Genomic DNA, 26,198 nt, shown 5'->3' on the forward strand with positions numbered 1-26,198 from the left:
AAGGTGTGTATTAGAATCACAGAGAACCAGGAGGGACCTCTCATGGTCGTTAGTCCGAGCTCACGCTTGAATCAGGGCTTGACGTTTTCTCAGGGTCTTGTTTAGCTGAGTTTTGAAAAATCCTTTGAATTGAATATCCTTTCCAGGTCCCTGTTCCAATTTCATATGGTGCTCAGGGGATGATTTTCTCTTCAGCTGGAATTTCCCTGCTGCAGCCTGGGGGTGCTGCCTCTCATCCTGTCACTGTGCTCTTCTGGGAAGGGTTTGCCTCTGTCTGCACCACCTGCCTTTTCCATCATCCAAACCACCATCAGTACAATAAGACAAATCTCCTTGAGGTTGTTTGCTGTTTGTTTTCCTCTCAGGGCTTCCTTGTTTCTGTATTCTGGGAGTGATTGACAGCAGAGCCTTATCCTCTGCCTATTGCAAGCAGCTGTGTTTGGGCTCTTTCAAAGAAAGATCTTGTTTCTATTTAGTACTCTTGAAAAGAAAACTTTGGAAATGCATGAACAAAAAAAAGACATTAGGTGTTGTGAGCAGAGAAGTCCCTGTCCTACGTTCCTGTCTGTCAAATAATAATGTTAGTTACTTTCAAGCTTAGTAGTGCAAGAGGTTCTTAGTCTTTGTACAGTTGGCCTCATCCTGCTGTGAGCATAATAGTACCAGTTAACAGAGAACAAAAAAGCAGGTAGTTAAAACCCTCAGGTCTTCTTTGGTGGCAGGTAAGGTGGAAACCAGGTGCCAGCTCAGATACGACACAGGCCTTGCCTGAGAACTTATTAGACCAGGAAATTTCTAATAAAAAGTCAAATTTTATTTCTTGACAACACCCAGGATGGATGTCCCAGTGACAGTTGTACAGCTGTTTCATTTCAGTTTTTAAAAAAAAAATGGTAACTTTTTTTTAAAAAGTATTACTATGTATTTCGGCAAGATTTCTCATGTAATAAGATGCAAAAGTTCAGGCAATATCCTGTTTAGATGTGTTTCTATTTGATAATAAAAATGGTATTGACAGTGAGGGATTGCACCGAATAAATTGTTACTTGTGAGTTCTGTTTCATGCTGAAGCCAGGATGTGTCCTGTAAGTTCACAGCTGTTTCAACTTTCTCTTTTCCTCATCTAGACAGCTGTATATCCATGAGATTTATTTCTTGATCTGTGTGGACATGAAATCCTTCTTGGGATTATTGCCATAGAAACAAGCAATAACATAGAGCGTGTTAGAAGTAACAAATGGGATTTGGCAGTGCTTCCCATTTACTACACAGAGTCTAAGCTGTGTACAAAAAGCAGCAATTATTTGTTCTCAGAACCCTATTAGCAGGCGCATCTGCACATTCATTAAAACTAGATACTTCAGCTTCCATCCTGGCTGGGATGACACTGAGATATTCTGGTCTTTAAACTAAAATCCAGTGTGTATTTTATTTTTCAGTCGAGGCAGGAATTTGTTGGGTCTGGCATTTTGGTTCCTTTTTGGTGCTTGCAGATCCCAGAGGCAGCCCGTGTGAGCCTCCCAGGAGGAGATAAGATGCAGTGATCAAATCGCTGGCTCCAGGGAACGGTCCCTCCTTTGAAGGATGAAGTCACCCAAGTTTTGCTTGTAAAGCCTGATCTCCCACGGTGCTGGGACCCAGCTCCCAGCCTCTCCCAGGGCTTCACACCCTGCCTGGCTCACAGGACACTGCCCTTCTCATCCTGGGCGGCCCGGGGTGGCTCTGAGTTGGCAAAGCGCAGCAGCCTGAGCTGGAGGAGTAGATGGGTTGTGCCAGGCAGAGAGAGGGTTTTACAGGAGTGACCAGAACGTGCTGTACCTGTAGCTGAGGCTGAGCTGACTGTCTCGGTCACAGCACGGCTGCCAATACGTGAGGGAGAAAGGCAAACTCAAAATTTTGAGCCAAATCCAAGGGACAGCTTTTGAAGTTGTATGGGATAGTAAAGAGGCAAGAAAGCAGATGGGACAGAATACAGAAAAGGGCAGAGAAATATATTAAGAACTAAGGTGTGTCTGCTGGCTGAGCATGCCCGAGCCTCGACAGGCTGAGGTGCAGCAACAGGCACTGCCAGCCCGTGGCCCTTCCGATGTGGGAGGTTGGTGCTGGCTCAGCAGGCCATGGGGTACAGATCTTGCTCTTCCAGCAGGCAGAGGCTGTGCTCAGAAGGGAGAGCTGGAGTCTTGGGAGAAGTTCTGCAGCTGCTCGGGGCAGCAGGGGTTGGCTCTGGTAGTCTTCCCATCCCTCATCTGTTTTCCATCCTCCCTTGCATGAGGTAAAATCAAACAGAACCAAATAGTCAGGTCCCAGAAGGGTCCCTTGCTCAGGATGATGTATTTGCAGACCTGTGAGGGAGCATGCACTGTCCTTTTCCCAGTCCATGTCCTGTAATGCTGCCTTTAGCTGAGGAGTGGCTTCCAGGGGGGCTTTTGGAGGCAGCTTGAGATGCTTTAAAGATCTCAGGGCAAAATCTGTCGTCCCTCTGCATCAGTTCTGAAACAAAACAACTTTGCTCAACAGAAGGAACATTTAAAGCTGATTGTAAACCTCAAAATAGAGATGAAGCCTAGAATGCAGCCCGAAAAACCCAGAGAACCAAAAAACAGGGAGCTTGAAACTGGGCTATGTGCTTGGAGTCTGCCTGCCCTCCTTTTCCAAAGTGCTGAGGACTCTGCATCTCTGGTGAAGGCAATGAGTGCTCAGGATCTCTGAAACATTTATTTAGTACCTAAGTATAGATCTAGGACTGACTAACTTCAGGCTCCAAATATAGTGCAGGTGTCTGCCTTCTCCCTCTTCCTCATTTCTCTTTTCGCTGCTCTTTAATCTCTTCATCAGCTCCCACGTTCTCTGTTCTCTCCAACTTACTTCATTTTTCCATCCTCCCCCAGTTGACTTCTGCTCCTGTTTCCACCTCCTCGCTCACTCTGACACCTCCTCTGTCCCATGGGAGCCACAGGGCACTTTTCAAGGTCCATCCTGAGCAAGCCTGAGGTGGCACTTCTGTTCTCTACTTCTCTCTCCCTCAGTTCTCTCTGCCTCGTTCTTGGGAGGGCAGAGGTTCAAACAAACTGCTCCATTCTGCTCAGGAACCTGCTGAATTCAAGTCCAAGGTATCTCTCCTCTCCTATGTGGGACTGACCAGGGATGGCAGCAGAAAGGGAATCACTACAGACACTCTTGTTGGGATTGGGAGCCCAAAGTAGCTGCCATCACTTTCTGGCCCAAAACCAACTCAAAATGTCACATTTTCCTGTATGCTTCCCATCACAGGCATGATCTGCCAATGCCAACAATAAAAGCAGTTATCATGAAGAGACTGTGTTTTAATTCTGTGAACAAGAAACTCTCGTTGGTGTCTTGTGTTTTTCAAATCAACCAGGAGACAGAAGTGGCCGTGGGTCTGACGGGTCTTGTCTCTCTCTTGCAGGAAGGCATGCCCCAAACGCTGAGTTCTACCAGTATGTTTACCCCATGTGGCTTCAGCCCTCATCTACATACTTCAAAAGAAGGTGAACAAGGAGGACTGATCTTCCAGGATGGAAACCTTACCTCAGCATCTCTGGATGCTCTAATCCAGCATCTGATACCTACCACTGATTACTACCCTGAAGTAAGCAATTCACGGGATAATAAACGGTTTAATTCTGATGAATTGGGGCAGCACTTTATGCAAAAAGTGCAAATGTGTTAAATTTTGAATTAAGAAGGCTAATTTAAAAGCTGCATACAATTAAAGCTTGGTAAATTGATGCATTGCTTTAAATGCTTCTTCACTGCTCTATAATTGTTCCCATGAAAAAGCAGATCCCAAAGATGATACTGCCTTTAAATAAGAGAGCAGGGTTGGGGGGAGCTGTCCTGGTGATGAATTAGTGATGTAGCAGTTGGAACAGTTCAAAAATAGCAGTGCATCCCAGAGAGGTTTAGAGGAACACTGAAGCAAAAAACTTCCAAGTCTGAACTGGCATTAAATTAGCTGAATTTCAGTGGCTGCTGAAGTCAGCCAGGTTTGCCTGTATGTACAAAGCATTCCCTCAGTGACAACAGAGATGCTTCTTCTGATGGGTTCATAATTTACCTGGGGTTACAGTCACACCAGCTTTGCAGTCCCTGGACAGCACAGCCCAGATCCTAATCCTTGCCCCATCGGTGAATATTGTTTTTCTTCACCAGCAGTGTGAGGATCTAAATTGGAAGCAGGTTTATGGTCCTGCAAGCTATTGACTTCATTGGATTTTGCACATCCTCCATGGAATTCAGACACAGTTTGGCTGGAAGACTTTTAAGTGCTAATATATCTCCATGGAAAGGCTTGTATTTCAAAGCACAGAGTAGCATTGACTTCTGGGCACTTTAGAAGACTAGGAAAGTTATCAATGCAGAGCAGGCAGCATATTTTAAATTACCCGGAGCTCAGTTTCTGATCAGCTAAAAATAAGTAATGAAGAAGCATCTCAATTAAAAAAAAAAGGAATAGAAAGGCAATAAAAATAGGTAATGGACAGATCAGGCTGTGAGATTTTCATTAAGCAATGTGTGATATGTAATATTATACCTGCTGCTCAGGAGCATGGCTAGGGCTGGGGGAAAGAAGATAATTCAGGTGCCAGGCAGGGTCAGGATGCAAGCAACTGAGGCTTCATGCATATATTTTAAATTCACTGCTGGGATAATTTAAATAATCCAAGGATTTATCCAGCAGACCTGCTTCCCACAGCTTCACAGATGTGGAACTGCATATGATGTGACTTGGCTGATAGAAATTAATTTTGGGGAGTTAGTAGAATAAATGAAATATTGCTTAAAACAGGCTGGATGCAATTTGCAGGGCAGGAGCAAGATGTGGCTAATGTGGGGGTGTCTGCAGCTCCCAACCCAGTACAACACAGAGATTCCTGAGTGTGTACACATTTAGATTTACTCCCAGTATCCTGTACCTGGGCTTGCTCCTGCACAGTGACCTATACACTGTCTTTGCTGGATATTTAGGCAAGCAAGGGCTGGAAGTGGATGCTGTGGAGAAGAGATGCCACTGCCTCCTGCACCCAGTATAACCAGTTCCATACTCAGGGTCAGGAATCCTTACGTCTTCCAGACATAAAGGTCTTGCCCAGTGGAAATGCAAAACACTGTGGAGTTCAGGGTTTTTATGGTCAATATTACCCACTCTGTGGCTGCTTACAGCAGGTCTGCTTGTGTTTCTCCCACAGAAAGCCTATATCTTTACATTCCTGCTGAGTTCCAGACTCTTCATCGAACCCCATGAGCTTTTGTCCCGAGTTTGTCACAAGTGCATTGAGCAGCAGCGGCTGGACGACCCCGTGCTGGACAAGGTTAGTTTATCTTTGCAGCAGAAAAATGTGAGGTGTTCCCAATGGGCAGAGAATTCCAGGGCTTTGCTCTGTGTCCTTTGCCTCCCTTTGGGTTGAACGAAGCTTTCTCACAAAGGATGACGGCTGCCGCTGAAATCCTGACATTGAGGCGTCCTAGTATCCATGTCTAAGAGCAGTGCTCCAGGCACTAATCACTTCAAATCTTCTTCTAATTTTCCCTTTCCCCCTGTCTCAGTCTTCCCAGGTGACTTTCCTTCTTAATTTCTTTAAGGCTCTGATGAAGCCTGCGGGATACAAGGAGGTAGGACATGAACCTCACACACTGTCAGCTGCAGATGTCGACACACCACTCTCCCATTTTTACTCAATGCCTCTGCCCTTTTGCTTTCTTGCTTCTAGCACAGTAATATTTCCTCCTGGCCTTCCCTGTGCCTCTGAACACTCTGTAACAGCATGCAGGTACCCACTCACCTCAGTGCTGACAGACCGGCCGCACGCCGGCGGCACTGCCTGGCACACCAGGAGCGAGTGGAAACAGCAGTGAGGCTGTGACAGGCAAACAGATGAGAAAATCCAAGCTGTTCCTGCCTCAGCACTCCTCCTGCTTTGCCCCAGGGACTGTGCAGGCTGATACAGTGTGTAGCAACACATGTGCACCCTCTGGCAGTGCCACGGTGGTGACGGATCCCACTGGATCCTGTTCAGTGCTGGATTCTGCCCAAGCTCTCCTGGGTACATTGAAGACCTGTCCTGTGCATTACCTGGAGCAGGAGATGCACCTTCAGAGCAGTAGAGGGGGGGGGTGAAGAACATGCATTAGTTGCAACTTTCCAGAACCCCCAAAATTCAGAAATGATTCTCAGGATCAGCCTTTTCAGCTCTGAAACAGTGGTTTTGGCATCAGATACTGAGTCACCAACATCTGAACACCTGTGCTTGTTTTTGCACAGGCACCTGGTTGCATGAGTAACAGGAGCTCTGCCTTCACTGTGGAGAGCCATTCACCAGACTGCTCAACAATCCGAGACTCGGATTGCCCGTAGACTCTTTGTAAATAGAAATATTTGTGTGAAGTGCACCAAGCAAAACAGGTTTTATAAGGTGTGATGGGTTCTGCTCTCCAATTCTATGACAGATACAAGTTTAGGAGGATTAAAATGTGAGCATTGCAGAGTTTTGCTGCTCATTACACTTTCAAGAAATGAGAAAAGCTATCTTATTACAAAGATTTCTTATCTGCCTGGAGTGAATCTGTGTTTTGTAGTAACTCAGGGTGGGTGGGACACAGCTGATTTTGTGTTCCTGAGAGTGGGGCCCACTTTGAAACTTTGCACACCAGAGACCTCCCATCCCCTGTGTCCTGTGACTTGCACAAAATCCCCTCCATCGATTGGTAATACAGTTTACACAGCTGGAGCAAATGTCTCCTCAGACCTTTGTAGTTTCCAATAAAGCTTTCCCTTTAGCAGCCACCTGCTGGTCTTTGAGCCTGAGCTTAATGCTAGCTGACAGCAGTTATTTTTAGAGATGTGGTTCATTGAAACCTGTTGTTGGTGGAAAGCTGAAATATGCATTTTAACCACCTTGGTTGAAAAACAAAGAGCTGGGGAGCTTAAGAGTATAATTTTTCCTGATTACAGGGTACACTTTAGCTGCAGTACGTAGGATACAGAAGAAGGCTGTTTGTTTCAGTCTTGTTTTCTGTAAATAAAAATGCAGTTTGTTGTTTAACACAATTTTCTTTTCACATGTTCTTGGATAACAGAGGATGAAAGCTTTGGGAGCAGCTGTGCTGGCCATCTTTTGAGATAACACTAATGCACCAACTGTGCTATTCCCCACATTTCCCTCCTTGCCCCATATCATCCTGACTATTCCCACTGCTGCATCCTCTGATAAAACTACATCAAAAGTAAAGTGGATATCAGCTGTGTGTTATATGACTGAGTGTCCTTGTCCTATCATGACCTTGAGCTCATATGGGAAGAGAGCAACATTATCAGTAGCCCAGGTCAAGTTACTAAAGTGCTGCTGTTTTGTCTGTCTTTTCTTCATCTTACATCTGCCACTGGTCACTAAGTAGTTTTTTCATACAGCCAGAAAGCAAAGAAGCAAAAAAAACCCTCTTTGTTGGTCAAGAAATTCATTCCAATCAATTTTTCAGAGAAGGATGAAAATGTAGCAGGGTTGTAAGTATGAAAGGGAACAAATGGTTCAAATCAGCAAAAAGGCCAGACGTTTTTAAAGAAGGTATAAAGGTTGCACCAACAAAATGTCTACCCAGCCATAAACCAGACAACTGCATGTGCAGAATACTTAAATCTACATGTAAAACAGACAGTTATGCATGCATCTAAGTGCTGGTATATCATTTGTGCACCCCATTGTTTGTATGCAAGTGGTAGATTTCGCAGGTGCAACCATAAATGCCTTCTTTGAAAATCTGGCCCCACGTTCAGTGACACACATATTTGCTGGGAGACTTTAAGGAGTAAACACATTTCAATCCCTGTCCATCATTCAATGATTTCCATTTCAGGCTCGAATCAGAAAATTTGGACCCAAAATCTTACAGCTGCTGACGGAGTGGACAGAGACATTCCCGTATGACTTTCAGGAAGAGCGGATGATTGGCCATCTGAAAGACATGATTCACAGGATAGCCCCATGTGATGAGGTGAGGATGCCTGATCTTGGATGTTGTGTTAAGATGTTAAGTTCATTTTTCCACTTGGTTTCCTCCTTTTGCCACATTCTGTTCCATGCCTCTTCCCGGATACTCTCACAGTTTTGTTTTCCTACAACGGGAAAAACCTGCAGTAGCTTCCCTGAAAGCCACATCTCTCCCTTTAGGTACTCCTTGGCAGTGACATGGGGACACATCAGAGCGATCAGTAGAATTTATCTACTGCACATGGAATTGTAGGATAACAATATTCCCGTTTTACAGAAGGAATATATGAAGGCATAGCATAGACTGAATGTGCTGGTGACAATTCAAATTAGCAACAGAGCTGTGATCTCCCAAGTTAGAATCACAGAATCACGGGATGGTTTGGGTTCAAAGGGACCTTAAAGACCATCTCATTCCAACCCCCTGCCCTGGGTGGAGCCACCTTTCACTAGACCAGGTTGCTCAGAGCCCCATCCAGCCTGGCCTTGAACACTTCCAGGGATGGGGCATCCACAGCTTCTCTAGGTTTAAGTTCTTATGTTTGAAGAAAATGCAAATATTAATGAACATGTAGCTTCTCTGGGAGCATGAAAGTGGCAGAAGACAGCAGTGTGTGGCCTGCTGAGCAGCAGCTCAGGGTAGATGTCTGTATGGTCTCAGTGTTCAAACATGAGCTGTGTGTGTGGCAGAATAGGTCACAGTGAATGGAGTCTCTGGGAGACCTGCTTGCAAATTCAGGTGGGTGAACCCCATAAATTAGTTCAGAAACATTAAAAAGACCACAAAGTCCACAAAAATAATAAGCAAATAGTACACAGAGAGTCTCTAATTACTTCTAGGTTAACCATGGGATGTGGAAGAATTCAGTTCCATTGGCTACATGAAGGCCTGGCCTCAAGCCACAGAGGGCTGCAGTTCAGTAGAACAAGAACATACCCATGAGGCAGAGAGAGGAGAGGAGGAATCAGCAGGGCTGCTGCACAACAGAAATGAAATTGGGCCCTCCTACGCACATGAAATATGTCAGAAATGGGAACAGCTGCCCTTGGGCTGGCTGGCATCATGTCTGGCACTTTCAGGGAGCTGCAGGCTGGCCTGGATCCACTGGCTGGGCTGGCCAGCCCGTGGGAGAGAAGGGGTGGGAAGGGGAAGCTGTGTGACACAGTGATGGAGGTGAAGGGAACAAAAATAAACTCAGAAAAGAGCCCAAGTGGCTTCAGTTCCATTAACTAGAGAAGTGAAACTCCCTCTAGGGGAAGAGGCAATGGACTTGCTCCTGCCAACCACGACAAAAGGTGCCTTGCAGCCCTTCAGCATCAGTGAGAGAAACCCATAGAGACCCACCAACATCATGTCCACTGGGAAGAAGGAACCAGCCAAAGGGCAAAGACGAGGGGCTTTGTGTGTGCTCTTTAAAAGCAGTAGTTGCCCTGGTGAAGAGCCATAAATGCTGTAAATCAACTTTCTGCATACAAAGCAATGGTTTTATTTGTCTAACCTGAGCAAGCACTGCACACCTTTGCTCTGGAGAGGGCATGGCTGTGTACCAATGCTTGTGGGTGCCCTGGGAGCCCTCAGACTACATGAGTCTCAAATCGTTGTTTTTCAGATATTACCAGGCACTGTGATTGCAAGTGATTATGCCTGAGCAAAATCAATAATTAATTTAAGAAACAGCTCATATCCTACAATGCAAATTTCGTTTTTTAAGGGACAGCACAGAGGAGTGGTGGTGCCCGTTAGTTGTTCGGAAGAAAGTTGTTCCTGTTGTGAACCAGAGAAAATAAAGACTGAAAGATTTGTGATGTCATGCAGTCCATGTAGGTCAGTGCAGGATTTTCCCCTGCAGTGTGTGCTCCTGTCCTTTGTAGAGTCCACTTTCTGAAGGCTCTGTGATGTGCTTAGAAAGGTGTCCATGCTGAGAAGCATTTCTGAGTAAGTGCTGTGATTTGCATTTAGAGCTAGAAATTTTAATTAAAATTTGAGCTCCTAAGCCACCTGCTGAGGCCTGCTGTCTTCAGAGGAACTTTCCTAGTTAAGAACGAAACATTTTCTTTAAATATTAAACAGTAGTTGCTTCTTTTGACTGTTAATGTGGCAGTGAAGTGAAACTGGTTGATGGAGTCCAGCATGCATCCCCTGTACAGTGGGGGGTCACTTTGTGGCAAGATAATTACCAGCACATTGAAGGTAATGAACAATGTTGTTTTCACTTAGTGATTGTGGTTTAAAGAAGGCAGGAAATGCTTTTACAAGGGCAAAAGCAGGATTTTTTTTTTTTTTTTAATTTTTTTTTTGTAATTTTTTCTCCAGTACACACAGAAAAGCTTTCTGGGCAAAGGTGCACCCAACCACTTGTATCTTCAAGAGCTCTAATTTCTGTGGAATTTTTTGTGTCCCTTAAGTGTCTCTCTCATTTCATTCTTTATTAGGTGATTGGCTTACCTGAGTATTTGATTACTGTTGTCTATATCTGTTTTTTGTGCCATATTCTCTACAAAACCAAGTGAAACTAGATCTCTTGATAAGGATCTATTGAATGACTGGCTAATATGCATGTCTTCCAAGCAATTTTATGCAGCTTTTTGGCTTTTCACCCAAACAGTGAAGAATTTGATGCTGCACAGACATGGCTGGTCCAAGATTTCTCATCCAGACTCCTCTTAGAAAGATAACTGGGTTTCCAGCTAAGCCTTTTAGCCAGATGTTTTATATTCATTAGAAAACTTGGATTTTGGTGCTGTGTCTGCCCGCCCCCCCTCCCCAGTTAATTTCCCTGTTTACAAAATATGTTCACAAAAACCCAAATATGTCACTATTTGAGTTTTCACTAAAAAATAACATTGTGTTCATAAGCAGATTTGCAAACACACCTGGATGTAAAACAGAGAAATATTTAGATGGTGGTCAGTAGTTTGAGTCCGGAACAGTCTTTGTAAATCAAAAGTGTGACCACCTGTTTGCATGAGGAATTACATGAAGAAGGCCTGTAGTCTCTTTTGCTTGGAGCTAATAATACATCCATAACAGGTAAAAAATGAGGGTAGGCTTTTATTTTCCTCACTCAATTTTCACTCTTCCTATGTGATTGGCTTCCAAATACATTCTGTGTTGTCATTCTCCAAGACAAGTCCTCTTGACTTCTAGATGCTTGCTTCATTTCAGACTTAACAGCTTTATTTTTAAAAAAAAAAAAAAAAAAAAAGCCTGTCTACATCCTGCTTATCTGGGCCAGCTCAAGAGGATGTCTTCCTTGAGTGGAAGGAGAGGGTCCTCAGGAATGTGAAACCTTCTGTTAGAACAGATGCGTCAAAGTTACAAAGTGTTGTCTCCAAAGTTGAAGCACTTGGGATGTTCTAAAAGTCTCCAGCCTTTCCTGTAATGAAGGCACAGTATCCATGTTATTCTTCACTGTGAAGTAGAAGAATGTGCTACTTCCAGGGTGCAGATGGGATTCTGTGTAGGCAAAAAGGGCACTGACTCTGGTTTCTGGTTCCTTAAACACAAGTGCTGTCAATGCCTAACACTGAAGACTATCCACAGCCTACAAAACTCTGAAGGAGACAAAGGCTGGATCTAAACCACAGGATTCAGTACTTCCCAAGAGCTCCCTTGGGCTGTGTCCAGCTTGGGACGTGACACAAGTGTGTGCTGGTCTTTGTGGGAGGCACCATCTCCCCCAGCTCCTGTGCTGATGACGAGCAGGGCGTGCAGGGTGAACATCTGTGCAGTGCAGGTGGAACAGAGGCTCCTTGCCAGCCCAGGTTCCTCACTGGCAGATGACAAACTGATGTTACTGGCAACTTGTCATTATCAAATCTTGTTTGGATGGGGAGCGAGGAGTTATTCCACTCGTGAGCAGCCAGGGGATCTCTCCGCTGTGTGTCTTTGTGCCAAAAGAGTTGCTGGTAGTCACCAGCCTGTAAACTGTTCTCCCAAGTGACCATGCTCTTTGAAATTGGGCAAGCACCCCTTGCACCCATGCCCAGTGCTCATTTCTCTGGCTGGGAAAACCCATGAGACCATATTCCTCAGCAGGGTATAGTTCATCCTCCATATATGGCTCTTGCCAAGGGCATTTCCAATCAATCCTTGTCTTTAGAGCCCATCTACCTGTTCTCTCCGTTATCTCAGTCCTGTGATGTCTGCATCTGTCAGTCATGAAGAGCTGAAGTCATTTCTTTCTGCCCATCCTCCATGGCCAGCAGCTCCACTCATTGTCTGTAAGGAGCTGCTCCAGCTCTGAGAACAACCTGGGCACCTTAGTAATGATCGTCCTGCTGAGCACATGGCTGTGCTCAGAATACAGTATGAGCTTCCTTCAGTAGCAATTAACATTTTGGATGTTAAATACTCAAAGCTACACAATGCTCCAACCACTCCACCTGGGTAGCAAGCAGCAGCATGCTCCTGCTGCATTCAGCTCAAAAGGATGGAGAGAATAGTGTTAGAAATATTTCTTACTCCTAATAAATAAGAGTTGACAAGGCACCATTAACAGGTAGAGTACTCAGCCAACATGCAGCTGGTATAAAGGATAGGTACTGAATGCTGCTGTGCTCCAGAAAGTTGCAGGAACTCATGTTGTAGCATTCCCTTTCCTCTGACCCTGCTGTTGGCAGGAATATGGGAGTATCAGTGCCAGCCCAACCCACCAGTCCTGCCTGCCTCTTCTCTTGACTGCAGTCTCTTTCTGTGGTCCAGAGCAGAGAACTGTAATTAAGCCAACTGGTTATTCTGAAATAGGCTTGTTGGAAATAAAATGGTGACCTGTTGCTGGCTTAGGAGTATCTTGCAGAAGGGAGAATTCAGCACAAAAACACTCCTTTGTCAAGTTTTCTGAGTGGCTTATGTTTCTTTCTCTCCCTGTCTCTCCAGGCCTACTGGAAGAAGATGAATCAGCTTTTGCAAACCCTGAATCAGAAGCTTGCCACCCTCAGCCATGGGCAAGAAGGGATTGTCAAGATCAGCGCTGCTGTCTCTGACAAGCTGGTTGCCTTTAAAACTAAACCCCCATCAATTCAGAGAGAAATCCTGAGTGTCTGCAGTGACCCCTACACTCTGGCTCAGCAGCTGACACATGTGGAGCTGGTAAGTGGGAATGGTTCCCAACTTCTGCATCCAGAGGTATTATTTTAAGCCATCAGCTGCTAAGTATTCCAGACATAACTAAAAAATGTCTGCACTGCTGCAGCACATCCCATGCTGTATCAGCACTGCAGCAGGAGACAGGGTTTGACAGGTTAAGGGATGCTTGGGAAGAAAACTGTAAATCAGAGTGTTCCTGTGCACGTTGGGGAGGGTCACTGCACTTCAGCTTGCTTATTTATGAAATGTGAATCCCAGTCCCAGGAAGGTCAAGTCCCAGGAAGGTCACTTCTATAAGGTGCTCAGAGCCCCACAACCTGCAGGTGCTGTTGAAATGGCTGGTCATTAACTCTTTTGTCAATTTGGAAGGAATTTTAGCAGTTCAAATCCATTCCTCTTGATACACGAAGCATCTGAGTTGTCTGATATGGTTTTCATTCTTCCCTTTGGGTGTGCAGATACCACCCACAGGAAGTCCTGCTGTTCCCCCCGTTGGGCTGCAGTCCTCTCCCAAACAGGCTCTTGCTGGTAATCACTCCAGTTGCAGTGCCAAAACATTGGACAGCCTGTTGTGTTGCACACCCTTCTCCCAGGGTCAGGTCCTCCCTGCAGACCTCCTGGATGTGCACAGGAGAACGTAAAACATTGCTGCCCTCTGCAGATCTTCTGTTGCTCTGATGACTCCCTGCTGCCTGTCCTGTGGACACTGCTCATCCTTGAGAGGAAGGCTGGAAAAACAAACCATGAAATGGATTGTGGATTAGAGTGAATATCATGAAATTAGCCTTGAGAATTCTGAAGGTAGTTGATATTCTATTGTCAACAAGTGGAATGGTTCAGAAATCCCAAATATAGGATCATCTCACCTAGGTTAGTTTTTAGAACATGCAGGCTTGGCTCTCTTTGCTTTATGTAACTTAAGCCAGAGAGTAGAATTCCTTTTGCCTGGAGTCTTTTTCTTGCTTTTGTTTTCTTTTCCTCCATAGTACAACTGTCTTCCAAGGGGAGATTCCCTGTAACTGAGGCATCACTGCCTTTTTAAAACAGATGCAGTGAGAGGTTTTCATTCCACTGTACTGTAACCAATGCTCTCTGCCTTCTTTTTCATTACTACATGTGATACACCAAGTACTCTGCACTGAAACTGTCTGATGCTTAGTTGTTAGTAAGAATTATTTGCTGCTTATTTAAAACAGTTATTTGCTGGACCATAGCAGGTCTGAGGCAGCATCAAGCACAGAACTGAGGTCTGCTGGCTACCAGATAGAGCCCTGTGCATCCAGCATAGTGGAGGGGACTCTTACTGTGGCTTGTCAGTAATGAGACATATTTATGCTCATTTTCTTCTTTCTGCTGAAATAGTTCTAATTGTTCTTATGAATTTTAATGTGTAGTGTTGGTTGGCTGTCTACCAGCTCAGTAACACCATTCAGAGGTGACAGATAATGGCAATGCCTTACCAAGGGAAATAGGAGATTCTGGGGTGCTTTCTGATTTTTTCCCTCTCTCTTCCCCCCCCAACAGGAAAGGTTAAGTCACATTGGACCCGAGGAGTTTGTGCAGGCATTTGTACATAAAGACCCTCTGGATGGCACCAAGGTATGGTTTCTCTGCATGCAAAGTGTCTCCTGTGATGTTTGCCCAGAGGAACTGCTGTGATGAGGTCCCCAGGAGCAGGGCCTGAGGCACGTGCTGACTGAGGCCAGGCCAAGTGGTGACCTGTGTCCTCCCATCAAGGATGGGACCTGTTGGCAGAACTTGCCCTGGCAGGTCACTGCCATTCCTTCCTGGTGAGAGTACAAGACTGGCCAGCACCCTGATGTTCTGTTTTCTGGCTTGTTCCTCCCAACCTGCTTTGACTGGGATGGGTGGTTTGTGGCTTTACACATCCAGAGAATGTCTGTTCCCTCTGTTGAAGGCTTAGAGGCTCGGGATGTGATGTAATGCCCAGAGTGTGTGCCCAGACACCACAGTAATGAGTCAGTGCATCATGAATCAACGTACTCCTCTCTCTCCACACAACAGCTGTTAACCCCAAGCACCACAGGGAGTGGAGTGCCTGACCAGGGCTTCATCCAAAGGCTGTGAAAGCCACTTGGAGTCTTTCCACTGATTCCACTGGGGTCTGAAGCAGCATTTCAGTGAGTGCCTCAATGAGGAAAGAGACTTCCTAGCTGGAGAGGGAGAGTCAGAGATTTCACATATTGTCTGAAAAGAAAGAGGGTGGAAAATTCTTCCCCTGAACTGCATGTGGGCTCCCACTGAGATCATACATCAGTGGCAGAATTTCCTCACTGGATGCTGAACATGTGTTTGTAGTGCTGCACAAAGAGCTTGTAATGGTGAAAAGATGGATGGATGGATGGATGGATGAGAAGTGCAACATTCTTCTTCTTGGAGCCACAGAGATTCTGCAGTTGGTTTCAGGGTGAGGGAAATGGCAGAGATGCAATTCCAGGTATTCTGAGCACTGGTCACATTCTTTAGGAAGGAACCCCTCTCTTGCACTGTAACCTCCTTCCAGGAAGTCATAGAGATCAAGAAGGTCCCCCCTGAGCCTCCTTTCCTCCAGGCTGAGCCCCCCCAGCTCCCTCAGCCACTCCTCATCAGATCTGTGCTCCAGACCCTTCCCCAGCTCTTTTGCCCTTCTCTGGACATGTCTTTGAACACATCAGCACAAACCCTATGTGGAGTCACATTTTCCCTGACCTGTGAAGAACACCCCTGTTGTGTACAGGGAGTTGGCTCAGGTCTGAATTCCCTCCAGCTGAAGATCATATTAAACATCTTTCTTGTGCGAGGGCTTCAAAAGGCTTCACTTATGAATGTTTATCAAGCATTCTGAGTTGCAGATGGAAGATGCTTGGGAGGTGCTAAATATTGCTACCATTTATAAAGCTTAACCTTTAAAAAGCAGTCTGTCTCAACTTTTAACTGCTGCACATTTTTCACAAGTTTTGTGTTATTATCAGTGGTCCTTACGCCCTGGCACAGGACAACAGTGCTGAGATGGAAATACCATATTTGGAACAAAAATGGGGTTTTGTGTATTTTTTGCTGTAACAGGGAACAAGAAACAGAGCACATGAAAAGCAGCTGCTGTGCGTAGACTGGGGCTGATTTGGGTTTCCTTTGGGTTTTCTGGTATTTGCATGCTGCTTGCTGACATTTACTTTTGAGATGCTTTTAAAATACACTGTTACTGTATATGTAGTCTATTCATAAAGTGCCTCAGAATTCCAGCTTTGTTAAGCTTTGCTCCTCCATAGCATGGTACTGTGATTTCTGTTTCTAAACATGCCTGTATACAGAATCACAGGTGAATATTTTCTTACTCGGAATTACCTTGGGAATCCAATTAAGCCCCATTACTGAAGGAGTTCTTAGTCATTTGTTTGCCTTACATAATATGAGTGATCCCATTGACATTAATGGATCTGTGCGTATGCATTGTGATTTTCTTCTTAATGACACGTGTTTATAGTAGTGCTGGGAAATGATCATCCTAATAAAACAAAAAAAATCAGTATTCTCTGGTACCCTCTAGTGGATGTTAATGAATGTTCAAACAAATTTCATGAACTCCAGAGAGCTGTGTGTCCTACATGGACTGTCTAACAACTTAGGGCTGGGAAAAGGACTTGATTCTTATAATCCCAAGCAACATCTTCAGACTGTGCGAACTGCCCTATCACTCCTCTGAAGTCAAATTATCTGTTGATGACAAAGGAACTGGAAGAGTTCAGCCAAGTATCTGCTCCCACAGTCTGTATCAGTTATGGGAATTTATGTTCAGTTTTATATAAGTAAGTGAAAAATGTGCTTCCTGTAATGGCTCTTATCACTGAAGTGTCTCTGGCATGTAAGTGACCTGTTCAAGCGCAGCCATCACGGCAGAGCTGGTCACTAAGAGCCTGTTTTCCTGAAAACTCAATCAGGGAAATAGTTTGGGGTTTTTTTCATGAAGAACCAACTCGAACTGTGTTTTCTGTTGCTTATCTCTTGCACACTTCACTAGATTCCAGTCTCTCCCCTCCAGAAAAGGGCTGTGGGTGATTGCATTTGCTGAAGGAAGTCCCAGAATCAAGGCCACAGACTGGGCGTGCTGTGGAAGGCTGTGCCTGTCTTATTTTGTCTGCATATTCTTGTTGCTGTCAGAAGCCTGCAACGCCCCAGCTGTTCATATCTCAGTGACCAAGGGTCAGTGCAGCCAATGCCAGTGAACACTTGCTGCAGGCAAAATGGGCTGTTCTCTGTGCCCCAGCGTGAATGGTGCAGTGTGACACACTCGGCTGGACCCCCCTCTGCCACCCACCCACCCACCCAGGGACTTTTAAAAGGGACCCTCAGTGCACAGTCTTCCACATGCATGAGAGAGATGTGGCCAGTCATCATCACCTTTGTGCAGCATTTATCTTAGTGATCAGCCAGCTACCTGAACACAGTTAGATCTTTCTGTGCTTTTCCTCCCCCCCCCCCAGCCTTGTTTCAGTGAACAGAAGAAGACGAGTAACCTTGAGGCCTATGTGAAATGGTTCAACAGACTCTGCTATCTCGTAGCAACAGAAATTTGCATGGTAAGTCAAAAGTATGTGGTACCACTCTGAGGTACCACTCTGAGATCTTACATTAATAAGCAGACCTGGGGATTTATTTCTTATGACCCAGCAAAGCATCTGATGGGAAGTTTTAGTGATACTGCACTTGCAGAAGCGACCTGATAAATGACAAACATATTGCAAAGCACACGAGGGATGCACTGTTCTCTTGATGTAGTAGGAGCACAGTGTGGAATAATGAACCCTGCAGGGAAAAAGAGAGGAAAAAATGCCTCGAATTATCCTGTGAGATTTCTGCCGGAAAAGATTCTGGTGGAGCCGTATTTGTTACCTGTCATCCTAAGGCTCTACTGTGTGTGTAAATTCCCACTGCATGGCTCTTTGTCCCATTGCCCATTACTGTAGCTGTGACTGTTGTTTCTTCACTTGGTTTTAGTTTGTTTGATTTGGCCCCATCAAAATGAAATTAATGTTTTCCCCTTTGAAAAGGGTGTGGAAGGGAGGAATAATAATAGTTTAAAGAGCCTGGATAGCCTGTGTCACATAAGAATTACCGCTTGAAGATCATCTTTGGGAAAGGGAGGATGATTCCAGTCAAATTAAAATGTGTATTTAAAATGCACACTACTGTTTGGCCTGGCTGTATTGCTGGAAAGGACAGAAGAGGGGAAAGGGATTAATGCAGTGAAACAAACTCTTTCTGGGACAAGGATGCTGCTGTTATATGGGTGTGAAATCCTGCCCTTAGGAAAGTCTGTGCTGATGTGCCCAGTGACTGGAGGGAGGCCAGCAGGGAGCTGAGGCCCTGCTTGGGCTGCCTGTTCCAGCACTGAACAGTCACTGAGGAGAGCCTGGGGATTGCTGTGGGTTTCTTCTGTGTCACTGCCATGAGAGCTTTGATTTTGGAGGCTGCCAGTCACCAGCATCCACTGGATTGCTGGAACAGAATTAGGGCCAGTGACTGATAGCAAATGGTCCAAACTGTGCATATAACCATGCTATACATGGTACAAATGCCTAGGATGACCTCCAGTTCTGCCTCTGCTTATTACAGATATTCATTTATTTTAATTTACAGCCTGCAAAAAAGAAACAGCGAGCACAAGTCATTGAATTCTTCATTGATGTTGCCCGAGAGTGCTTTAACATAGGGAATTTTAATTCGCTGATGGCAATCATTTGTAAGTACAGCTTCTAACCAGGTCTCTCCATCAGCTGTCTCAGATGAAAAAGGAAGCCCGATTCTTATCCATGGCTCTCTTTTTTTCTCTCTCACTCATAGCTGGAATGAACATGAGCCCAGTTTCCAGGCTAAAGAAGACTTGGTCAAAAGTGAAAACAGCCAAATTTTTCATTCTCGAGGTAAAGAAGAGAAAAATTAAAGAAACGTGCTGATGTACTGCTTGAATTATATTCTGAATTTTTTTGTTTGGGAATTTTCACATTGTTACCCAGGTATGAGATGTTTGCAGACATGTTTCACAAGCAGGGGGCCAGATTCTAAACTGAAATTTCCCAGGTGTAGTGAGGAAGGTGTGAATCTGCTGATATGTAAAGGGGATTCAGACACTCAGATAAACAGGAGAAATAAAAAAAGCCAGAAATATGAGCCTATATGCCATAGTGCTTCCATTGACGCTGAATGTAAAGTTCGAGTCTATACCTTGGATGTTGAGTGAACAATGGCCCAAGGTTGGGTTTTTTGTACTGAAGATCCTTTGGCAGATATAAAGTGTGTAGTCCTTATTCTTTCACATAAAAGCTCAGTAAGCTGTTAGTAGAAAAATCAAAGGTGTGAACAGCCATGGGCTGTAACCTCTCACTATGTCTTCGGTGCGTGGAGTTCTGCGGATGTGTGGATTCTGAAGACGTACCTTTTCAAGATGTAGGCTAAGCTCTGCTCAGGGTTTGCCACAACTGAGTGTAAAGTTGTTTTTGGGGGACCCGGGTTGCTTTCTAACCAACAGTGTTCTTCTTTTGTGCATCCAGCACCAGATGGACCCCACTGGTAACTTCTACAACTACCGAACAGCGCTGCGGGGGGCTGCCCACAGGTCCCTGACGGCACACAGCAACAGGGAGAAGGTGGGTGTGACCACATCTCATCCATCTCCACGGGGTGCAGTGCATTGCTGCTGGGAGACAGTGGCTCAAAGGCTTGATGCAGATGCTGTCCTCCCTTCCATGGGTCACCAGTGCGAGGCTTGTGTCCTGCTGAATGCAACTGGAAATGTAAATCTGTGGCTGAGAGTCTGAAGTGGGTCCAAGGGCTTTGTGGACTTGCTCTCAGACACCAGGGGGCTGGAGAGGGCAGGACACACAGCGTGGAGGACGTTGTTGCAAACATCTCTATATCCCTGGGAAATTCACATTGTTTAGATTGATAAACCTGATGGAACAGGTATTCCAGCCTAAAAATGGCTTTTATTTTGGAGCATCAGCCTGGCAGGCCCAGGTGGAACTGTGCTTTGGTACAACCGTGCTCGAGGCTCTGGCAGACAAGCCCCTGTTGTGCAGAGTGTGATGTGAGATGGAGAGAGAGGGCACAGCACTGGAGACGAGGTGGTTCTCCAGTTACATTAGGGAAAGATGACTTACCACAAGCACTGCAAAGGAGTCTAGTCTGAATCCATTGCAGCAAATTTGGAGTGATATTCTGTCCTTGTGAATTTTCATTTCATTTGGTCGTTGCTGCCATCTCAGTGAGCAAGAATTGAAGTGTTTCATCAAGTGTTCAGGGCAGATACGGAGCTTTCTGACATGTCACTGATGCTGCAAAAATCAGACTGACAAGATGTTGGAGTGCAGGATCCTCCTGTTTTGTGCCCCAGTGTGTTTCTTGTTAATTTTCTTATTTCTCCATTCAATTCTCTATTTTTTTTGTTTTATGGAAGAGGGTTTGTATTTAACACTGCAATTGCCCATAGTCAGAAATGGGTAATCTCTGCACAGGGCATGGCAAAGGTAAAGTAGATACTGCAGGAACAAGAATAATATGGAATTTAGTATTCGTTCACTAGAGGAGCCAGACCAGATGCTAATCTCACACCCCTGTAAATTTGATGTAAATCTGCTGAAGCTAATGGAATGTCCCAGCATTTACAGTGAAATGAGATCAGCATCTGGTGGCAGGCTGACTCAGCTGCAATGGGTGAGTTGTTCTGAAAAGCACTTTTCTGTGCAAAGGAGGGATGATGGCTTTGGATGTTTGGGACTGGCAAAGAAATTCTTTTAACTCTCACGCACTGCAGTGAGGACCTGTCAGTCTGAGGCGCTTCTGTGACCATGATAGATATTCAAACCAATTCTTTATAGTTTGACTTAATTTCCTGTGAAGTCAGCAATCTCTGTCATATCTCTACCCCTAGCTGGTTAATACTGAGGGCAGAGAGGTTATTAGATCAAAAGCAATCTACTTTACATCAGAAAAAGCCATATTCTGTTTTCTGAACATTAGTTCAAGAAAATGCTCCAGGATATGATTTGGTAGCTATTCAAACAGTATTTTACAGTGTCAGATAAAGCAGATCATGTAATGCTTGCTGTAGGATTAAGGAATATTGTTTCTTTTTATAAGCAAGACTTATTTGTTTTAATGAGCTTGAAGAAAATTGAAAGAACATGATCACTTTTTTTGGTAGCAAATGTTATGTTGCTTCTTGGCAAACACATAGCAAAGCTCACTCTGAACAAAATTTTTATCTTCAAAGTGAACTGTGCTTGCAGAGGGGTGTTACTCATTAGAAACTAAGTCTGGTTTTGTCTGTGCAGTCAAACGACCTGTGACACCTCCAAAATTAAGTCATTCCACAGGGAAACCCTGCACCGTGCTAATGACTTGTCCCTGGCTTTGAAATGTTGGGAGTATGTACAGTGCAGTGCCATGTGTTGTTGCTGTCTGATACTGTGGAGGAAGAACATGTTGGATCTCATTAACTTCCTTCTTTCTGCAGGAGCCAGTTGTGCTTCAGCATGTGGGTGGGTTGGATGGCACGGGGGGGGGGGATCAAAACAGAGAGAAATATGAGTTTCTGGCACTAACCCAGATTTTATGCTAGCAAAGTGCCTGGATTGAAGCCAAACCACTTTTGTTGGTTTTCCTACATAAATTTGGAAAGCAAAACATACTGGATAATACATTTTTATTGGGGAAATAAATGGTGACCCAAAGACAGAAATCCCATGAAAACGTGTAAAGAACTGGTGTCCTCGGGTATGCCTTTGGCGCCTTCTGGATGCAGATGAGAACGAGCTCTGCCATGTTCTCAGCTGACTGGTGGCTTTGTAGCTGTATTAGCATGGCATTGAGCCCACATTCATGTACCTTCCCTCTCAGCAAGGCTTTTCACTCCTGTTCAGTACCACTAATGGTGATGACCTTGCTCCCAGGCAGTGTGGAGCAGGGCAGGACAAGCTCGCATCTGCCTGCAAAAAATGTGTAGACAGAACTTGGCAGTCATTTCTAACTGTGGATCAGTGTCTGACTCCAGCTCTCCATCTATCCACAGTGGTTACAGTGGTCATCATCATTTTTGATAGAAAACAAATCACATACACTGAATTATATTGCTTTCTGCAGATTGATTGATCTAGTTTGCATATTATGAAAATGAGTCCTGAAACACACTTAGCTCAGTTTGCCTAGAAATTGCTCCACCGGACCCTGATAGGAAGGCTCAGCATTTCGGGGGGATAGGATGTGCTTTGTTTTCATTCTGTATTTTATCAGGATAATGCCAATGGCTCTTGGAGTGTCAGTCCAGGCTTTTTTATGGGTGCTGCAGTGGCATTACAGAGTTTATCTGTCTCATAAAAAAGCCAGCAGAGATGCAGATCTTTAGCAGTTTACTGGATGTGGTATTTTAGCTGGAACAGAAGTTGGCTTCCATTTTCACAGCACGTGTTGGTAGTGGCTTGTGGACTCCTTGCCTCAGTGAGTGTTTTCATGTCTGTGACTTGTTTGCACTCCTAGCAACGTGAAGGCTGTAAACTGGAAAATAACAGCTGCCAATACTGTTCTAGGTCCATTTCATATCCCATTACAGCTGATGTACAGCATGAGATGGAATAACAGTGCAACATTAAATACTTAACTAAAGGATTGCTGCCTTGGCTGGTCTTATTTGCCATGAAGGCACTTTAGCTTTGGTGCTAATAACAAGCTACAGTTCAGTTAATATACAAGCAGGCCAGTGGAATCATTTGGACACTGCCATGCACTGTGCTTTCCTTCATGTTCGTGGTGATTAAGTTTATACTTGGTGGCTTAAAAGACAGGTGTTGCTGCCACAGGAAAATGCTCTCAGAGGCTGCTGACCTTACAGCTCAAACCCTCCAAACAGCCTTTTTCTGTTGCGTGTCACTGCTGGAGAGGTGGGGAGACTGAGATTTGACTATCAAACCCCAGAGCCCTGGGAGTCAGCCTTGTCATGGACTGGCCCTTTGTCTTACCTTTCTTTTCTCTTTGAATTGTCTCACAAGAGGACCTGGAATGACTCTGCTTCGCTCTGGATCTCTGCTGGAATGCTGGGGATTCACTTAAGGAGCATTGTTACTGCGTTCTGCTGTACAACATCTGGCATCAAATTTATCCCTGTTGAAATTCCATTAATTTCAAGAGTCTTACCCAGAGTAGACTTCTTTTATAGCAAATTATGACCCACCTCTGGTTGGTTAGGGGGAAGGCTTGGATCACTGCATACACCACTCTGCCCTGGATGATGGCCAGGGCTAATTTTGAGCACTACAATGGTCTCTCTGGCTACTGTTGGCAGTTTCCTGTCAACCAGCTTAATATTTTCAATCCTACTGTCTGTGGGTTAATTTGGAGAAGCAGGTTGTACTAATCAGGCACCAGGAAGGAAATTACATGCCTCGAGAGGTAGCCATGCATGGAGCTGTTGAACATGAAACAGCTTCCCATTAACTGTTTGTAGACGAGTCCTTGGTCATGAAATTTTATTCTGCCTTTCCTCTCAGGGACAATACTGGTTCTTTGATTCCCAGCTGTCTTTAAATTGCTTGGTTTGCGCATTCAGCATCTTTGCTTACAGAGACACAACAGAAAAGGGAAGAGTTGTGAAATGTTATTTTGCTCTTTGCTGTCTGATCTTGTCATCAGGCAGTGATGCTGTTGATAATAAACTGGATAATTAGCATTTTCTTAGTCATGTTATTGTGCTCAGTGAACATTGTGTTCATTCACTTTCATCTCAGCATACATTCTCCTGATGGCTGAAGGTCTCTCTATACACTACTGCCCTTTTGCCTGCCTGTTATTGTGCTGCTTTTTAAGTGCATAGCACACTGAAAAGTTAATATTTCTTTATTCTCCTCTCTCCCAATTGAGTTGTTCTTTCATGCAGAGAAAATACTGAACTGGAAAGATAATAGTTATGTCATTTCTCTTCGCAGATTGTGATCCCCTTCTTCAGCCTATTGATCAAAGACATTTATTTTTTGAATGAAGGATGTGCTAATCGCCTTCCAAATGGACACGTCAACTTTGAAGTAAGATCTGAACAATGTTTTTACCTATCCCATTCTGATAGCACTGAGACAGTTTGCCTGCAATTTTCAGTGCAGACCAACAAACACTGAATGTGAGATAATCTGAGTGGAATGATTTCATGTTTACAGAAATTTCTGGAACTGGCTAAGCAAGTAGGAGAATTTATAACATGGAAGCAAGTGGAATGTCCCTTTGAGCAAGACCCTAACATCATCCACTACTTGCATACTGCTCCCATTTTTACTGAAGATGGTAAGACTCTGTACAATCTCTAATCATTAGAAATGTGTCTCTTTGTCACTACTAATTAACACCCTGCTCCATGCTTTGGTGTTCTCTCTCACTGACCAGTCCCAGGTCTTTCCTAACTTTCCTGTCACACAGCTTGTTCATCCCCAATCTATCCATGGGTTTTTGCAAATACAACCTCCTAGCACACAAAGCTGCTGCTTTTCTCTTGTCTGTAGCCTCTCTATGAGGCTCTGTCTGGGAAGCTGCCATTGTGGCCCTATTTTTGCAGTCACAAAAAGAGGCCACACAAGCACGTCATGGACTGCTGTGAATGTCAGCTGTCCCTTAGCCACTCATTCTGTGATTGATGGAGCCAGAGCTAATCTCTTCCACAAGCCAGCTCTGTCATCTCTTCAGTAAACACAGCCCAGGGCGACGGTGTCCAGCTGACCTGCTCCTCTCCAACAAAGAAACACGTTATCCACGGAAAAGAATTTTTAAGGAAACCTTTTCTAGTAATTAATTTAAGCTGTAGCTATGAAAGCCCTGAAAATATTTCTCTGATTGTCTCTTTGTGCTCATCTGTCCTCTTCAGTTTGGTATCCAGCATGTCAGATTGTGTCATTTCCTATTGTTAGCTACTTCTCAGTACATTGTCATGCAAATTCTCTATAGATACCTTCCCCTAAGCTAAACTGGTGTTGGGTTTATTTTTTCTTGATTCTATAGGCAGTTTTCTGTGCTAATCCAAGGTAACCAGACCAGACAGCTTTTATTTCACAGACCACTTCAGAACACAAAATACTGCTTCTAAAATCCTGCCTAAACCCTGAGAAGAATGACTGCCAAAATAGAATAATTGCCAGAACAGAATAATTAATGTGATTAAAGTCATGTGTTATCCAAAGGAGATAGGATGGAAGCATTTGTTCTGGCTTTAGGCTCAATAGGGACAGAAAATGAAAGTCAGGGGTAAAAGTACAGTTTTTAGGCTACTGGACTGAAAAAGGGTGACCTCAACCCACTAATTGTTTGCAGATTTTCTGTCTCATGCCATCCCTCATATTCATACTGCTTTCATGAGATGCCCTTTGCAGAAGCCACAGGAGGCCTCTCCCCTTACCCAGGGGAAGTGCAGAGTAGAAAGACCTGCCCTCAGTAAAAGGTGGGAGGATATATGAGAGAGATGCTGCAGTGGCATGTGAACTGCAGCTGCACTGTGCATGTCACAGCGTGCTGGAACCATGGGCCAAGACTAAAGTATTAAAAGGCAATTGATTTGTAGCACAGACCTCAATAGTGAGATGGTTCCAGCAGTAAAGAATAAAGCATCATGAAACAGTCAAATGAGGAAATGTGTGTGAACACAAATCACAGCCCGTGATTCTGTGAAGACAGTGAGATATTAATGCACTGCCAGCTTGTGCAGGGGAAACTCTACAGTCTAGACACATTTTGGTGTCATAAAATGCATCCTACAGCGTAAAAATTTGCAGGGAAAAAAAAAGACATTTATTTTCTTCCACTGCATTGTCTCTCTGGTTTCTGGAACTCACTCTTACCTCAAGGGTCTTGTATATCCATTTAAGATACCATGTTCCCATAAGCTTTAAAAAGATTGAGGAAGATAAAATTGTGTTAAATGACGAGACTATCCTTATTTTTTAAAAACTTATGTGTTTAGCTGTCAGCTCTGTCTGTCTTTTTTAGTGTTTGTGTAACTCTTTGGTAGCAGTGCTGTGATGAAGGAAATAGGCCCAGACCTCTATATGGAAAACCAGAGACCATTCAACTACTTAATA

At 44.5% G+C, this 26,198-nt stretch overlaps 1 protein-coding gene across 2 annotated transcripts in view; it reads left to right on the forward strand.

Moving 5' to 3' along the window:
* Positions 1-26,198, forward strand: part of RASGEF1C (RasGEF domain family member 1C) — a 72,403-nt gene that overhangs the window by 38,074 nt on the left and 8,131 nt on the right. For both annotated transcript variants that reach the window (XM_032703103.1, XM_032703102.1), the window contains exons 2-12: positions 3,428-3,610; positions 5,211-5,333; positions 7,873-8,010; positions 12,886-13,098; positions 14,620-14,694; positions 17,577-17,672; positions 18,733-18,835; positions 18,937-19,016; positions 19,644-19,739; positions 24,069-24,164; positions 24,294-24,417. In XM_032703103.1, the coding sequence (XP_032558994.1) occupies positions 3,434-3,610; positions 5,211-5,333; positions 7,873-8,010; positions 12,886-13,098; positions 14,620-14,694; positions 17,577-17,672; positions 18,733-18,835; positions 18,937-19,016; positions 19,644-19,739; positions 24,069-24,164; positions 24,294-24,417 (1,321 nt within the window). In that variant the 5' untranslated portion in view covers positions 3,428-3,433. The remainder of the gene's footprint in view (positions 1-3,427; positions 3,611-5,210; positions 5,334-7,872; positions 8,011-12,885; positions 13,099-14,619; positions 14,695-17,576; positions 17,673-18,732; positions 18,836-18,936; positions 19,017-19,643; positions 19,740-24,068; positions 24,165-24,293; positions 24,418-26,198) is intronic.

This window comes from Chiroxiphia lanceolata, chromosome 15, assembly GCF_009829145.1.
Source record: "Chiroxiphia lanceolata isolate bChiLan1 chromosome 15, bChiLan1.pri, whole genome shotgun sequence".
In the NCBI taxonomy this organism is placed as follows: Eukaryota; Metazoa; Chordata; class Aves; order Passeriformes; family Pipridae; genus Chiroxiphia; species Chiroxiphia lanceolata.